At 43.1% G+C, this 16,281-nt stretch overlaps 2 protein-coding genes and 1 long non-coding RNA gene across 3 annotated transcripts in view; 2 read left to right on the plus strand and 1 right to left on the minus strand.

The window, feature by feature from the left end:
• The window catches only part of LOC308292201, a 91,015-nt gene extending 84,320 nt beyond the window's left edge, over window positions 1-6,695 (plus strand). The window contains exon 4 of the long non-coding RNA XR_013962389.1: window positions 6,596-6,695. This is a non-coding gene — a long non-coding RNA (uncharacterized lncRNA). The remainder of the gene's footprint in view (window positions 1-6,595) is intronic.
• On the minus strand, window positions 5,299-6,129 carry LOC308292293 (HUWE1-associated protein modifying stress responses-like; the record flags this gene model as incomplete). The annotated part of the gene is made up of 1 exon (XM_080734605.1): window positions 5,299-6,129. The coding sequence occupies one exon, from the start codon at window positions 6,127-6,129 to the stop codon at window positions 5,299-5,301; it is 831 nt and encodes a 276-aa protein (XP_080590731.1).
• The window catches only part of LOC308292837 (semaphorin-6C-like), a 45,043-nt gene continuing 35,451 nt past the window's right edge, over window positions 6,690-16,281 (plus strand). Inside the window, exons 1-8 of the mRNA XM_080735258.1 lie at window positions 6,690-6,839; window positions 7,788-7,902; window positions 9,345-9,402; window positions 9,593-9,649; window positions 10,276-10,377; window positions 14,062-14,152; window positions 15,763-15,885; window positions 16,120-16,208. Of these exons, the coding sequence (XP_080591384.1) occupies window positions 6,743-6,839; window positions 7,788-7,902; window positions 9,345-9,402; window positions 9,593-9,649; window positions 10,276-10,377; window positions 14,062-14,152; window positions 15,763-15,885; window positions 16,120-16,208 (732 nt within the window). The 5' untranslated portion in view covers window positions 6,690-6,742. The remainder of the gene's footprint in view (window positions 6,840-7,787; window positions 7,903-9,344; window positions 9,403-9,592; window positions 9,650-10,275; window positions 10,378-14,061; window positions 14,153-15,762; window positions 15,886-16,119; window positions 16,209-16,281) is intronic.

Below are 16,281 nucleotides of genomic sequence, written 5' to 3' on the forward strand. Positions count from 1 at the left end.
ATCAGGTTACATATATTCTAAATATGTTTTACCAATAGAGGGTTTAAAAGGTGAATTGATCCCAGCGCATGACGGAGGACTATATCACGATACATTAAATCTCCGCGACACAATTATCGTGAGTGTTTTTTTTTTATCACGATAAACGATAATATCGCTTATCGTCCCTTCCCTAATTCCGTGTTGGTTAACATCGCGTTGGTCCATATTTACGGAGCTCAGACAGAATGGATGGAGTGTTGATGGATGCTCCATTAAAACCGTGCCCTGGTTTTCCTGCAGACTGTGACGTCATCGCCCCGTCTATTCTGAGACGCTCCTCCAGCCATGGAGTTTGGCCTTCACGTGACCCTGGCTCTCCCTCTCCTCCTTGAGATCCCAGACGCTCGTTTGGAGGAGGCTGACCCGTCGCGGGCGGGCAGTTTAGTTTCAGTTTAGTTCTAGTTTAGTAGGCCAGCGTTGTCTCTCGTTGCATCACTTGAGACATCCTCCTCAAAGTCATGAGAATAAAACATCCCCGAATGAAATAAAACATCCATGGGCAAGGCCCAGCGTTGCTTTTTGGCAACATTTTTTAAATCATTTTTTAAAAAATGTTATAATTAGTTTTCCTGTTAATTTTTCACATTAACATCACCATTAAATCCTATTGTTTAGTATTACAATGCCATTGGCCACGATATTTGCATATAAATACCTACCACAGAGGCTGACATTCACACCTCCCAGAGAAGTTGAAATTCCAGCATCTGGACGAACAACATCTCACTTTTTAACTGAAGCTATTCCTCACTAAAACATATCGTGATCATTAGAATGTCTAGAACATGTACATATGTTATTATTGTGAAAAATATCCCCAAAATGCAAATAAGAGCATGATTTATGATTTATGGCTATAAAATCTTACAAAAACATTAATAATTTTTTAACATTACATTTTCCTGTGATTAGGACTCCTACAACACCATCTGATTTGTTTTAGTTTTTTTTGGCCAGTAGAAATTAATTCGGGTCTTGCAGGGTTAAAGGAGTGCTTCACTTTAGAACGGCATTTTAAAGACCCGGTGAAATATCTTTTTTTGGAAACCGTTGGAAAAAAAACACGGACAATATCAGTCACCAGAATACGGGATGGGTGTTTTCAATGAATCTAACATGATTAAAACTGAGAGGTTTCAAAGGGTTTACATAGGAAGAAAGTGTGTCTGATAAAACAAATATCAAATATCGAAATGTCTGGGGCTTGATTGATTGATAGAAGACTTTATTAGAAGTTCACTGGTACAAGGTCAACTAAAAGGAGATCATAGAAAAGCACTTGGCTTATTTACACAGGAAACCATTGAAGTATCTCATATAACATTGAATGACAGACGGATAGAACACAGTACTATGCAGTAGATATAGTCAGGAGAAAAAAAAAAAAAGAAAAAAAAAACAGTACAAAAAATATACAGTAGGTAAATACAAAGAAGGGTCAGGGGAGGGTAAGGATGCTAGGGATCCACACTCCTTTAAGGCCTTCGGTAGGGCGTTCCACATTTTGGTTGTATAGCAGAAGAACGAGTTTAACCCTATGTTTGATTTGACTCTGGGTTGCACGTGATCTGTGGCGCTGCCTCTGGTGTTGTAATTGTGGACGCCCTTAACGTTTACAAAGTATTTAGACAGTGTTGTGGGTATCTTAGTGGTGTAGTGTATCTTGTACACCAGGCCCATTGCACGTTTCTGTACTCTACGGTGCTGTACGGTGCTCACTCTTTTGAAAAATATTGAATCATTTAGAATTTCTTAACACAACTATTCTCTTCTGGGGTCCACAACGTTACACAGCATTTTCAAATGGGGGTCCGTGGCCAAAAGCACAAAAGGGCGTCCTTGGCACGGAACAGTTTGAGAATTTCTTATTTAGAAACCATTTGTATAATCTTAGACATTTATTGCATACAAGGTCAAGTCTTGTTTCAGTAAGGCTTTTACATATTTGTCATGTCTTCCCTGTGCAGTTTTTGTTTATGAATACGAATCTTAAAAATGCAAAACAGAAATTCAGACATTCTTATTTATTTATACTGTACGTTACAACGTCCAATTCCAACAAAAACAAAACACAAATAAAACGTTAAGCACAATTATCACTGCATGATAATTAATCGAAGGCACTCTGGTCCCAATCCAATTCTAAAAACAAGTAGCTTGTCGGAGCCTAGATTTTTTTTGTTCTTTATAAGTTCTTAAAAGGAGACCTGCTATTTATGGCCATGAGTCAAGACAAATGGTTCTTGTGAAGAAGCTGTGTGTGTGTGCGTGCACGCACGAGCGTGTGTGAGTGCCTGTGTGTGCGTGCGTGCGCGCGTGTATTAGATGCGTCTATGTGTGTCAATCAGTCCTTGACCTGCCTTGTCCTCCAACAGAACCAGCACACAAGACATGTAATTTTGGGGGTCCTTGACATGAAAAAGTTTGAGAACCACTGATTTAGAAGAAGGATTTAGAAGACATTTATAGAATCAGGTCAAAACTATTCAAAGACAAATTTTTAAGATTTTTAGAAAATAGCAGATCTACAAGCTCGCAGCGCGGCACTCGGTGCCGCGCTGCGAGCTTGTAGATCTGCTATTTTGTAATAGTTAAAGCATAAAATAATGGTGCATAAAAGTGGTTCAAATCTAAAGTGATACAAATTTGCGTTCCGGTCTGAATGGGTTAAGCCAAAAATGTATATCACAGGTGCAAATATGTAATTACTGTACATTTTCCCCCCGTATTTATTCCAAAAAACAAGAATAAAAGCCTGGAACTGGACTGGAAAGACGCGACCGGTGTTTTTAATGCCTTCAAGTACAGATCAGCAGCCAGGGAATTTAGTACATTCAGACATTTCTTTCGTGATATGGCGGAATTATCGTACATTTGGGCATATTTGGAATAATTGATCGTACAGGGAGTAAAATGATCGTACAAATACATCTGGCAACACTGTCAAGACAGTGCACAAGTTATATATTTTTTTCAAGACCTAAACAGCCGATCTACAAGCTCACAACGCTCGTTGCAGCACGACACATTCTCAGCATATGATAAATTACAGGACATATGGACTGCCAATTATCGACGTTGTCAAAACATGTCGATGACTGATACACGGGCCAAACTGGTAAAGCTTGAATGAAAACAGCAGCTGCTTTCGTAAAGTGCCAAACTCCCCAAACTGGCTGATGGTTCAGATAAATGGTAAATGGTGCATTTATATAGCGCCTTTATCCAAGGCGCTTTACATTGTGCATTACATTCACCCATTCACACACACATTCAATACACCGATGGCGGAGGAAACCATGCAAGGCACCACCCTGCAACTAGGGCTCACTGGGAGCAAGATTCTCTTTTTCTTTTTCTTTCTTTTCTTTGCGTATGCTGCATGCCTGCCTGTCACTTTTGGAACAACAGAAAGTTCGGGTTGTATGAGTCAAGGGATTTTGTGTTGTGTGTTGTTTTTTAATTTGTACTTTTTAAAGTTTTTATTAATGGGTTTTCGATTATTGTTTGGACCCAATGTTTTATACAATTGTGTCAATAAAGTAAACTAAACTGATACCATAATAAAACAAGGCAGCTTTGTCGACCCCGGCATTCATATTTTGGGAAACCTTCGCTGAAAATAGCACATTGACAAGCTTGTTGTTGTGTGCTTGTTCATTGGCTATTTTCAGCGAAGATAACGCAGAGAGAAAACTGAAACGTCGCTAGCATAGAGCCCTGAGGGTCTCCGCTCAACAATGTATGGGGTTTAAGTAGTTAATGAAACACAAGACAGGAAGGTCCTAATATGGGCCTGGCTACCCGGTACTTGCCCGGGGTAAGCGCCACGTCATCATGGATGATGTCATTGTGATCATTGCGCGACATACCATAGATACATCCATATTTGGGAAAGAAAAGTCCAATGGACAAGAAATACCCTTCCCAGTGCAACGCCATAAAAAACAATGTGTTGCATGGAGGGAAAAAAGTTGTAAGTGGTAAAAAAAAATGCGATGCGTTGTTGGCCATTGTAGGCCTGTTGTCTCCTTTGCAGTGTTTTTTCTCGGACGTGACAGAGGTGACTGAGAAGGTTCAATATCCGGCCCTCAGTCACATGTTTCAAGCTAACAGTATTCACCGGCCAAAAAAATAAAAATAAAAAATAAGCAAACCTAAATGGAACGCGTCCTGTCCTCGTGTCATTGTCGGCCGTCTCAAAAACGTCTCTTCAGCCTTTCGTCCTCTCCTAGGGACGTCTCAACACAAAACATTTTTTTTCTATTTTTGGGCCGTGCTAACCGCTCCTACGTCTGGCTTTGTGTGTATGTATAAGTGTCCGTATGAGCGCGGTACTCCATGTATGGAGGTAACTGACGTCACAGACAGAACGGCCCATACGAGGAGATATAGACGCGTGTCGTTCGTGTTTGATACCATGCGAAGTGAGCACCGCTCGCTTTTTGGCGTTGTAAGTGATCCCATGTAGCGTGGCTTGCCGGAAAGTGTTGGCTATGTTTGGGGTATGAGGCGTTATGAGTAGCAACACAACAGCTAGCCGCAGCCATGGGCGTTAAAGCCATCAGAGGGTGACTTCTAGTGGAGATCGGAGGAGTGACGTTAGTGGAAATGAACTTCTCAAACGCGCCGCTCACTTCAAACTGTGTTTGTTTTTTTATTTGACAAAGAGTTTTGGATATCGTGCTCAGAGCACTACTCAGGCACTGAGCGAGACGTCCTTGCTCAATGGTTGTGGGCCTGTTTGCGTCTTTACCCCGTTTTATCCAGGCAAAGTGTTTTGGAAAAAGTATACTTTAACTCCAGACAAAATCCACGGAAGTTGAGAGCCTGTATCAAAACCCCAGAGTTATTGATCCTGAGCCTGGTTTAAATAGAGACCCAATGTTTATGATGATCATATAGTGAGTAGGCTGGAAGGACCCAGCTCTGCAAAAAGGGGGAAGCCGTGGAAACATTCCGCCTACGTTTAGACTGTTATCTTGACATCAACAATAGAATAATACTACAGCATTTCTATTTCCTCTCCACCCAGTATATTTACAGTTAGAGTGATAATGTCAGCTTCCAGTCATGACTTGTGACTTTAGCTAGAAGGCAGCTAACAAAACAAAGCATTTTATGTCCTTTGACGTGACTTTTTATACAGAAGGAACATTCTTTGTTCTTGCCTTAGTCTACAAACCCATCACCATCGGTTGCTCGTCAGTTGAAATGCATATATTTGATATATCTCATGCTTCTCTAACGTCGGATTCATATCCTGCTGCGCTTGTAAGTAGGCACGTGCGGAGCGAAGGCGTCGCTGCCACACTGGGTGTGGTTTCGTTTCCTGGCTCCTCCCCACCCGGCAGAGGAGGTGGCGCGACACCACGCTCCAGAGCCTCCCGTGCCGACTCCACCGCTCGCGGCCGTTCCCGCGTCTCTCCCCCTGCTTCCGTGGGTGGGAGACCCCGGGGCTCCGGAATGCACAGTGATGCTGGCCATGGCCCCGCTTAGAGCCTGCAGCGCCACATTGGCCTCCCTGAGCGGCTGGGACGAAGCGGTGTCAGAAGCGGGTCGGTTCGCGGCCGGCCACGGGTGATTGTCGTTGTTTCTGTTGCTCCGGGGCGGCGGAGCTTTGCCGCAGAGGAAGCCAATCAGATCCTCCCTGCGGACGGTCCTCCGGCGCTTCTTGGCCCAGGACAGGAGCTCCCTGTCGCGGCACTGGCGGCCCGCCTGGACGCCCAGCTCGAAGCTCCTCCGCCGGGCCTCCGCGCTCTCCTTATAGAGGTTGGTGATGGCCGCGGCGGCGTTCTGGAACGGTACCCACAGCGACGCGCCCTGGTGGTGCTGGTGGAGGTACTGGTGATAGTGCTGGTGGCAGCTGGGGTCCTTATAGAGCTGAGCTACGGCCGTGGCGGACGTCTGGAAGAGGTGCCACAGTCTGTCCGGCTGCTCGTGGTCGGCCTCGGCCGGTTCGCTGGGCTCCCGCCGCTCCGAGTCGCTCAGACACTGACGCTCCCAGTCGGAGAACCAGAGCTCGGGGCCGTGCTCCTGGATGTCAGAGTCATCGTACCCCTCCTTCACCTCCTCCCTGTCCTCCATTCTAATACCACGGAAATTGCGTGAAAACTTAACTAATGTGAATGCGCTAAAAAGATAGGGAAGCTGATCCGAATGGGGAAGATTAAGCTGTTTGTACGTTGCCCCCAGGAAAAGGGCAGTCTGGGATTCTCTGCAGGAACTGTTACCTCCACGATCCGCGGAAGCAGTAGAGAATAGATGAATATTAGTTTAGGACTATTTGAAATACTTGAAAGGGTCTTTCGTTCTGTACTGATTAGAAGGATCTCAGTGGAAATAAGCCTTGCCTTACCCGAGTTTCCTTTTAGTTGACCTTGTAGCAGTGAACTATAACTGTACCTTTTCCTGTGCAAAGCATCTAATAAATACTTCAATCAATCAATCAATCAATCAAGTCCGACGAGGGCTCTAATTGGTCTCTAATTGGTGTGACAGGGGATATTCAACTCTTTCCCTCTGTCTCTCCGTCCGTCCTTCTCCCTTCCAGCTTTAAGAGGACGCAGAGACCCATGACACCCTGCTGACGTCATCACTCCACCCCCCTCCCCTCCCCCGGACTGCAACGATGGCCCCTCCCCACTGGAGGGCGCCATGGCGACGGCCTCCGGCGCTGCTGCTGCTGCTGCTGACGCTGATGGTCTCCAGTCTGCTGCTGTCCGTCTCCGCCCTGTCCCCTCTGGCCACGCCTTTTCCCAAGGACCTCCAGCCAATCAGCGTCGTCGGCCGTGAGCGTGAGTATAACCGTCCTGATTGGATGATGAGATGGTGATGTCATAAGGCGCTGTTTCCAAAACTCTGAGTCGAGACTCATTTGTGGGTCGCAGGCCCACAAATGGGTCCATTTATTTTAGTTTTCTACACACATTTTGTATTTAATTGTTATTTATTTCAAAACATTTTCCAAAAACATTCCCAAAAAATGATTTTGAACCTAAGTGTGTAAAACAGACACGTTTGATGGGTGAAATGCATAGAATAGGAGATTAGGAGATTTTTTTTCCCTTAAATTATATGTATGAATGAAGTCCTGACAACAACTGGATTTATGTTCAAAATCTGCAAACTTTTACATTATCCTATTTAGTCCAGGAACCCCTATGTAACTCTACATTTCAATTCCGGGAACAGATTTTTTAATACATATTTGAAAACTTAGGTCAGGATTTAGAATAGATTTTTACAATGGGCCTGGGGTCTAATTGGTCCTCACTAATGCCCATTCATCAGATGTCACCAGGTCTGTCCACTTGCTCTGTGTCTCAGAGGAGGACTGTGGACAGTTCAGAAACCTGCCTACGGAGGGATTCCAAGCTCATAGAAACCACAACCTTTCACTTCCTGGAAAGTTGGCATGCTTAAAATACTGTAGAAGCCATTACTTCTTAATTAATTCAACAAAAAAATTAAATGACCAAACCTGCCTACTGATGATGTCACAAGGTAGGCATGTTTCTGAACTGTCCCACCAACGAGACACAGAGTGAGTGAGTAGACAGAGAATGGTGTCTTGCAATTATATGAATAAAGATAAGATTGAAAATGGGTGAAAACGACCTGGAGCAACTCAAACAAAACTTTACAGTCTTTAACTGTCTGTCTGTCTGTCTGTCTGTCTGTCTGTCTGTCTGTCTGTCTGTCTGTCTCTCTCTGTGCGTCTGTGTGTGTGTGTGTGTGTGCAGAGTCTGCTCATTACCCAGGGTTCCATGGTCTGGTTCAGGACAACGACACGGTCAGACTGGGGCTGGACTTCCAGAGGATGCTACGCATCAACCATGTGCTCTACATCGCTGCTCGGTTAGCACGCACCCACCCACACACACACACACACACACACACACACACACACACACACACACACACACACACACACACACACACACACACACACACACATCAACCATGTGCTCTACATCGCTGCTCGGTTAGCACGCACACACGCGCACGCATGAGCACATCACATACACATTTGAAGTGTTATTAAAGATGGGGTGCTGTGATTTTTCTCCCTCCCTACAACATTTTCAGGTACTATGATTATACTTGGAGGAAGATTTTTTCAAAAAAGTGTACAGAAAGTGTTAGAATAGTTTTTTATGTGGCCACACCCACCTACTCATTAAGTATGCCTGGTTATCAGGTTGGTGGTGACCCAGCTGAAGTTAGCCACACCCACAACTGTTGGGTGATGGTAAAAAGGAGAGGAGGTGATATTATGATGTCATTAAATCAGTGTTTTTTTTTTACCTTCAGGAAGAAACCAAAAATACTCAGGGAAGACATGTTTGCATATTATAACCACACGTGGGGGTCTATATAGTAAGGTTAACTCGATAGACACATACACCTCGGCGTCATATTAGACTGCAACTTCAAATTCCATACACAGATTAGTGCCGTTGTCAAAACCAGTTTTTATCATCTCCGCATACTTGCTATAAGTTAAACCCTACCTCCCAGCCAAACAATTTGAAACCGTCATACATTCTTTTATCTCTACAAGACTAGATTACGGTAACGCCTTGTACTATGGAACTGACCAATCCACACTCCAATTAGTTCAAAACGCCGCTGCCCGCCTTCTTACCGGCACCAAAAAAATTGACCACATCACTCCAGTTCTCATCTCTCTCCATTGGCTCCCGATCAAACAAAGGATCGACTTTAAGATTCTTCTTTTTACCTTCAAATCCCTTAACGGCCTTGCCCCCCCATATATGTCTGAACTCTACATCGTCACAACCCATCCAGAGCACTGGAGATCTGCTGACCAGTCACTATTGTCAGTTCCACCAGACATAACCCGAAAAACTAGAGGTGGCTGTGCCTTTGCAGTCGCGGCCCCGGTGCTGTGGAACGGTCTCCCTCCCCATATTAGAGCTGCCAAATCTATTGAGATTTTTAAGTCCCTCCTCAAAACTCACCTTTTCTCGCTGGCCTTCAATGTTGCATGATGGCTATGCATTGTTTGTTTTTTAACCTTGCTGGTTGTTAAATGGTTATGCCTATGTATTCCTATTCATATTTGATGTATCTTGTGTCTTTCTTACTATGTTCTTATATTTTATCTATCATGTTTTTATATTTTATTTACTGTGAAGCACTTTGGTCAATTTCAGTTGTGTGAATGTGCTATATAAAGGTTGATTGATTGATTGATTGATTGATTGATTGATTGATACAAAACTATGTTACCACCTCTTTAAATGAACTCAATGAGAGGTGTTTGTGTTCCTCAGGGATCACGTGTTTGCTGTCAACCTGACCACTGCATCCCAACACTTTGTCCCTCATCTGGTAAGAAACGCACGCACACGCACACACACACGCACACGCACACACACACGCACACGCACACACACACACACACACACACACACACACACACACTTATAGATATAGCTGATACATACAGAAACATACAAACACGACCTGATATTATGAACTTTGAGCTCATTCTACCTCTGTCTGTGTGTCTGTGTTTCAGAAGTTAACATGGAAGTCTACAGACGTCAGTAAATGCAGAGTCAGAGGAAAGAACAGTGTGAGTATGGACCTGATCATATATATATTGAATATGAACAGCAATCTGGGAAAATAATCCAAGATTACAACATGTAGTCTGTTCTGGCCTGGGATTTGCAGTCCTGGGACCACTCATTAAACTGTAAAAGCTTTTTGACGACTCAAGTCTTGTGTGCGAGTCTTTGAATATTTTGACCTGATTCTCTAAATGTCTTCTAAATCCTTCTTCTAAATCAGTGGTTCTCAAACCTTTTCATGTCAAGGACCCCCAAAATCACATGTATTTGGCAGCGGACCCTCATCTCAAGATATGTTGTTCCAGGGACCACCCAGAAGCAAATATTTTAGTTACAAATGTTCGCTTTTAAAAACATATGTTCAAAGATATGTTCAAAAATAGCAGATCTACAAGCTTGCAGCGCGTAAAATAATGGTTAAAATGGTTCCAGGTCTAAATAGGTTAATTATGACAGTCACAGTTGATTGATACTTAACCTTTTTAAATGCTCATAATGTTTCAGATGTATACTAAGTGTGTGTGTGTGTGTGTGTGTGTGTGTGTGTGTGTGTGTGTGTGTGTGTGTGTGTGTGTGTGTGTGTGTGTGTGTGTGTGTGTGTGTGCGCGTGCGTGCATGTTTGTTACAGGATGAGTGTTATAACTATGTGAAGGTTCTGGTTCCACGCAACGATGAGACTCTGTTCGCTTGTGGAACAAACGCCTTCAACCCTACATGCAGGAACTACAAGGTAGGAGCACTGTGTGTGTGGTTGTGAGTGCGTGCGTGCGTGCGTGCGTGCATGCGTGCGTGCGTGCGTGCGTGCGTGCGTGCGTGCATGCGTGCTTGCTTGCTAGGGATGGGATGATGAGTGATATAGAGCATCGCAGTTGAAGCCCCACCCCGTCCTCACTCTGGTGTCGGAAGCGTTTTCCGCATTCATTTCTTCCATAGACATTTCATAAAGTATTTATTTAAACGTTTTTAAGCCTTGGACAAAGCCACCTCGGCTGGAGAGGAATCATGTCAATATTCTGCAAAGATTAATTAGAAAGCTGAAAAAAAGGGCAGGGTACAAGACTGTGTACATCATTATTTTTAAAATTGCGGAAACTACACTCCCAGAATGCATTGCGAATGACACTTGTTTCCTGAAATATAGCCCTTAAATCATGCTCAGTTTTGTTATCCAGGCCAGCATATGGCCTGAAATGTAGTGATTGTCATCTCTGTGGACGCTCTTATCGTCATCCTTAACATAGTGCATCATATTTGTAAAAGAAAGACGATCGCTCACGGAGTTCTGCTGAAATAATCCGCCGGGAAGACAGGGGGCAGTAGCTACTTCCGCGGTAACTGCAAGATATGTGAAAGAAGAAGAAGCTAGACCAATCACAGACGTCGATTTACCGGGATGTACATGTTTAGCAGTATGGGAAATGCAGTTCTTCTCTGTGCGATCTTGATTAAAACGTGTTTTTACTAAAACTAGAGTGATTGCATACATACTCGGGGGTTCTACAGGAGCATATAGAACCATTTTACAACCACCAGCCTAGTGGTAAGTGTACATTGAATTGCTACGACTTTGTGGCTGATAATGAAAAACCCTATGGTGAAAATGAATGGACTTCTGACACCTCACTGCGATGCTCTATTATCGGTCATCGTGATAAAAAAAAACTCACAATAATCGTATCGTGGAGATTTAATTTATCGTGATATCGTCCTCCATCATGCACTGGGATCAATTCACCTTTTATTTGCAGAGCAAAAAAGTAGCCGATCTACAAGCTCACAACACGTTGCAGCGAGACGCTTGTGAACTTGTAGATCTGGTATTTTTTGTCAAATGTTCCGCCCCAGGATAATGGATTTTGATTATCGAGATATCGTAAATCGCAATTTCTTTTGTCACAATAATCGTGATATGTAATTTTCATATCGTCCCATCCCTAGTGCTAGCCCACTAAGCACGCCGTCTAAAAGTGGTCTAATAGTGGTATAGATTTGAACGTTTTTTTTGACGTCTAAACTTAGACTAGACGACTAATAGACGTCTAATAGTCGTCTAAATATAGACGGTCTGCATTTAGACGACTATTAGACGTCTATTAGTCTAGTTTAAGTTTAGACAACAAAAAAACTTTCAAATCTATACCACTATTAGACCACTTTTAGACGGCGTGCTTAGTGGGAGCTTGCATTGCATTCGTGAGACACTTTGGGACTGAGTGCTTATACAAGCAAACACACGCACATGCATGCACGCACACACACATCCAGTATATATTTGTGTTGTGATTCAAGCTGCGGGTCTGTCAGGGTGATTGACGGGTGTCTTGACAGTTGATAACCCTTTTTTTTTTTTTAAACAAAGTCTTTCTCTGAGAATCCAAACAAGTACACCCTGTCCGAGAGCCACTTTTTGCACGCCCGCGGGTGGGAAGGGAACGGTGGGGAAACGGTATGTTGATCTCAAGCATCGACATATAGGACCATTCTGGAGTGAGAATGCATTGCTCGGCTGTAGAAATACCATTTATGAGTCATTAAAGCAATACGCCACGCATTATAATGACCCAGAGGCGTAGTGTGGGCCTCTCAGCCATTATACAAGAGAGGTAAACTGAGACCTTGCGTGGCTTATTGCTATTCTAAAACATAATAAATATGGCAGTGTGGAAATCATAGACACATTTTTCTCACTTAACAGTAAACAAACCAACATAAAGTTTAAGTTTATAGACTGTAGAGGGTATCTGCACATTTCTAAAGTGACAATTTACAAACTTTTTAATACCTCTAAAATGGCAAATTAAACATTGGCCAAATTGTCAAATATTATAGGCAGAAATTGTGAAATAGCAGATCTACATGCTCACAACGCCTTGCAACGCGAGGCGTTGTGAGCATGTAGATCGGCTATTTTCACAATAGAAGCGTGTTGTACAAAATGCAATTCCTCAACTCTTAGTGCTCATCAGGGTGGGGGGTCCCCATGCAGTTAAAATATGATTGTGTTGGGGTTCGTGGCCTGAAAAGGTTGAGAACCACTGGCCGAGCCTATCCCTGGCCAGGCGAGGTGGTGGACATTGCTCCTGTCTATATGTCCAAAAGACAACAGTTCTTAATAATTCACTACAAGAACAACTTAAGAACAAGAAAGTATAGTTTCCCCTGCTAGCAGGAAGAACCACTGCCTCCCGCTGGAGACGAGGGCCTGTTTACTCAGCCAGTCCAGACAGCTGTGTGCGAAACATCAACTGTTCCCAAACAAACACATGGAGAAACAAAACTTAACCGTTTGCTCAAGCTCATTGTAACTAAGATATTCGATATCATATTTTTTTTTTAAGACAGATTTAGCTACTAGACTACGTCCATGAACTTTGCGTGTCACACCTTTTCTACAGTATCTACGCCAAATCTCTTCGCCACAAATTGCAGTTCAAGTGGTGCAGTTTAAGTACAATAGTGCCAACCATGATGCGTTATGGGGCTATAATGATGCGAAAAGATAATTTGTATCATGTGTATTAATTTATTTACTTACAGTACTTACTTACCAGGGACAGGGCACATTAATCAACATATCAGTTTTCACATCCATGCAAATGAACCAGAGTTAATTGTCATCTGGAGTCCCTGAGCTGGCTGTTAACTCATTCTGTGCCAGATGCCAAAATGGCTCCAAGGTAGCTGTGCCGAGATTTTGTATGTTTTTCTTTACTATGCAATGAAAAAAAAAGATTTTTTTTTATAATTTTTTCCCCACAGAAACAGACACAGTTGTTGTGATTCAGTGGCAAAAAGAATTTTGGCAATCGGACAAATGGTTCCAGAGATAGAGCTGTTTGAATGAAAAAAAGTGTCCATCCACTAGAATGGACACACATGAACACACATTTTCTCAATCAGCTAAACGAGGGAGCGAACACACAAACAGAGAAAAGCATCTCTCTGATCTCAGGTCATTTTGACATCTTGACTTGACTTCTATGTAAAAAACACAAAAACCGTCATAAGCCGTCATTGGCACACAGGGCTATTGGAAAAAAAACGTCATAAGCAGTCATTGGCACAGAATGAGTTAAGAAGTGGTGATAAACCAGACACATCAACACAGTGCAAGACATGCAGACACAGCACAGGAGACTGAACAACCACAGTGAAAACATGAGGCCAGTGACAAGCTGATGATTACCCATTACCCATGGTTACAAATCTGGTTTGCTTTTAAGCCATCTCTTTGAGGTTGAATTTGAAGGTCGAGATACAAGCGCTTTCCACAAATTGAATAAATAGGAGCGGTGGAGGACATGTTATGATCACGTGATCACCTGGTTCTCTGTGTGTTAAGAGAATGAAATCAAATAACATCAAATAATGATAATTCCACACTAACGGGCCGTTCCTTCTCTGTGGGTCCCAGATGAACACGTTGGAGCAGGTGGGAGAGGACGTCCTGGGACAGGCTCGCTGTCCCTTTGAGTCTGGACAGTCCAACGTCGGACTGTTTGCCGGTGAGTCCTTCATTAATATCCATGACCCTGACAGAAATATGATAACGTTTCATTTATGCCATGAACGGTCTAAACCTTTTTTTTTTTTTTTTTTTTTTTTTTTTTCTCAAGTGCGGCCATATTTGAAAACGTGAAACTACTGTTAGCTTAGGGCTAGTGTTTCTAAAAGTGAGGTCCAGGAACTCTTGTGGGTTCCTTGAGGGGGTTCTAAATGGACTCTTACACGTCTGCAACTCTGACAGTATACAAATGGAATGTGTACTGTCAGAGTTAAGGGGGGAGTCCTTGAAATGTAAAAGTTTACTGCAGGGCAATACCAGCTACAGCTACAGTGCTATACCAAATATTTCTGGGGGCTTTTTGGGCTTTATTTATTGATTACAGTAGAGACAGACAAAGACAGAGATGGGGAGAGACATGCGGCTAAGATCGTCTGGACTCGAACCTGCGGTGCGCTGTCGTGCTACATTGGAGCACAATAGTATTTTGTTTGCAGCGTACCCAAGAGTGTAAGCCACTCATCTGTGCTGAGAACAAAACCAAAACACAATTTTATTTCAGCCTTTTTCACATGCATGCGTTGCGTTGCTATTACTGTATATTTAAAGTCCAATAAATTGCCTTTTGTTCAAATGGCAGTGTAGCCAAATGAGACCGGCTGTGAAACGGTCTCCACACAAATGTAATTATAATGAAATTAAACGAGTCGAAACAAGGCAAGGAACAAGCAGTTTGGAATCTTTGCACATTCTACTGTGAAATAGCCTATTTGCCAAGGTTAAATATATATGAAAGAGGAACTTAAATGTATGAATTTCACATGACTGTACTGGTGGTACATGAATATTACATTTTAGGAAGGACACCACAGGTCATAAAAAATCTGACCACGATTCCCTTGATTCCCACGGTTCAATAGTTAATGCTTTAACTATTGAAAAATAGCAGATAAGCTCACAGCTTGGCAAGGTGTGGTATAGATCAGGGCACCCCAAAATATATATTTTTTCATCCGAGGCACGCCTATATTATATTCATAATTTTCACTCCCAGCACCTTATATTCATAGCCTATTTTAGCGATTATGTTGCGAGGAAAACGTTGAGATAATAGCCATTTTGGTTAGAACTGATTGAAAATGACTCTGTACTTCAAGTTTAAAATGATGCTAAATATTTTTTTAAGTCTCCAAATAAATTCCATTATCAAATTATCTCGCGGCACCCCTGGACTGCCGTCACGGCACCCACCTTGAAAACCCCTGGTATAGATAGTATGGAGATGTGGCAGTTCTGTGCCGATGATTTTAGCTGCTGTTTTCACAGTCCTCTGAAGCTGTTTGCAGTCCTGTGCAGTCAGGTTACCAAACCACGCTAGTCTGTGATACAACCTGTCAAAACATGTTCTATGGTACAACGATAGAGATTCACAAGAGCCTTGGTGCTCAGGCCAAATCTCTTGAGGCACCTCAAAAAGTACAGTCGCTGCTGTGCTTTCTTGAGGATACACTTCGTTTAAAAAAAAGCTGCCGTGTCAGTTAATAATTAAAATTAAAACAACAACCATAATCATAATTAATAACCATCTTCCTCATCATTATGTTTCATCAGGTGGTGATTTCTACTCGGCCACCATGACAGACTTCCTGGCCAGCGATGCGGTCATTTATCGCAGTCTGGGAGACGACCGGCCCGTCCTCCGAACCGTGAAGTACGACTCCAAGTGGCTCCGAGGTACTTCCTGCTCACATGACCTATGACACATGATCACATGATCAATGGATATACTGTATGGCTACATGCACACAACTAGACACGGTTCTGAATGTTCATGTTGAGCTTAAAAGAATTGAAACAAGCTTGTGTCTGTGTGTGCGTGTGCGTGTGTGTGCGTGTGTGTGTGTGTGTGTGTGTGTGTGTGTGTGTGTGTGTGTGTGTGTGTGTGTGTGTGTGTGTGTGTCCTTACAGAGCCTCATTTCCTGCATGCTATAGACTATGGGAACTATGTGTACTTCTTCCTGAGAGAGATCGCAGTGGAATACACAGCGCTGGGCAAGGTATGTGTGCGCGTGCATGTGCGCGTGAGCGTGTGTGTGTGTGTGTGTGTGTCCCGCCTGTCCACTGTACCAA

The sequence above is a fragment of the Nannobrachium achirus genome (genome assembly GCF_963921795.1).
Source record: "Nannobrachium achirus genome assembly, chromosome: 10".
Classification (NCBI taxonomy): Eukaryota; Metazoa; Chordata; class Actinopteri; order Myctophiformes; family Myctophidae; genus Nannobrachium; species Nannobrachium achirus.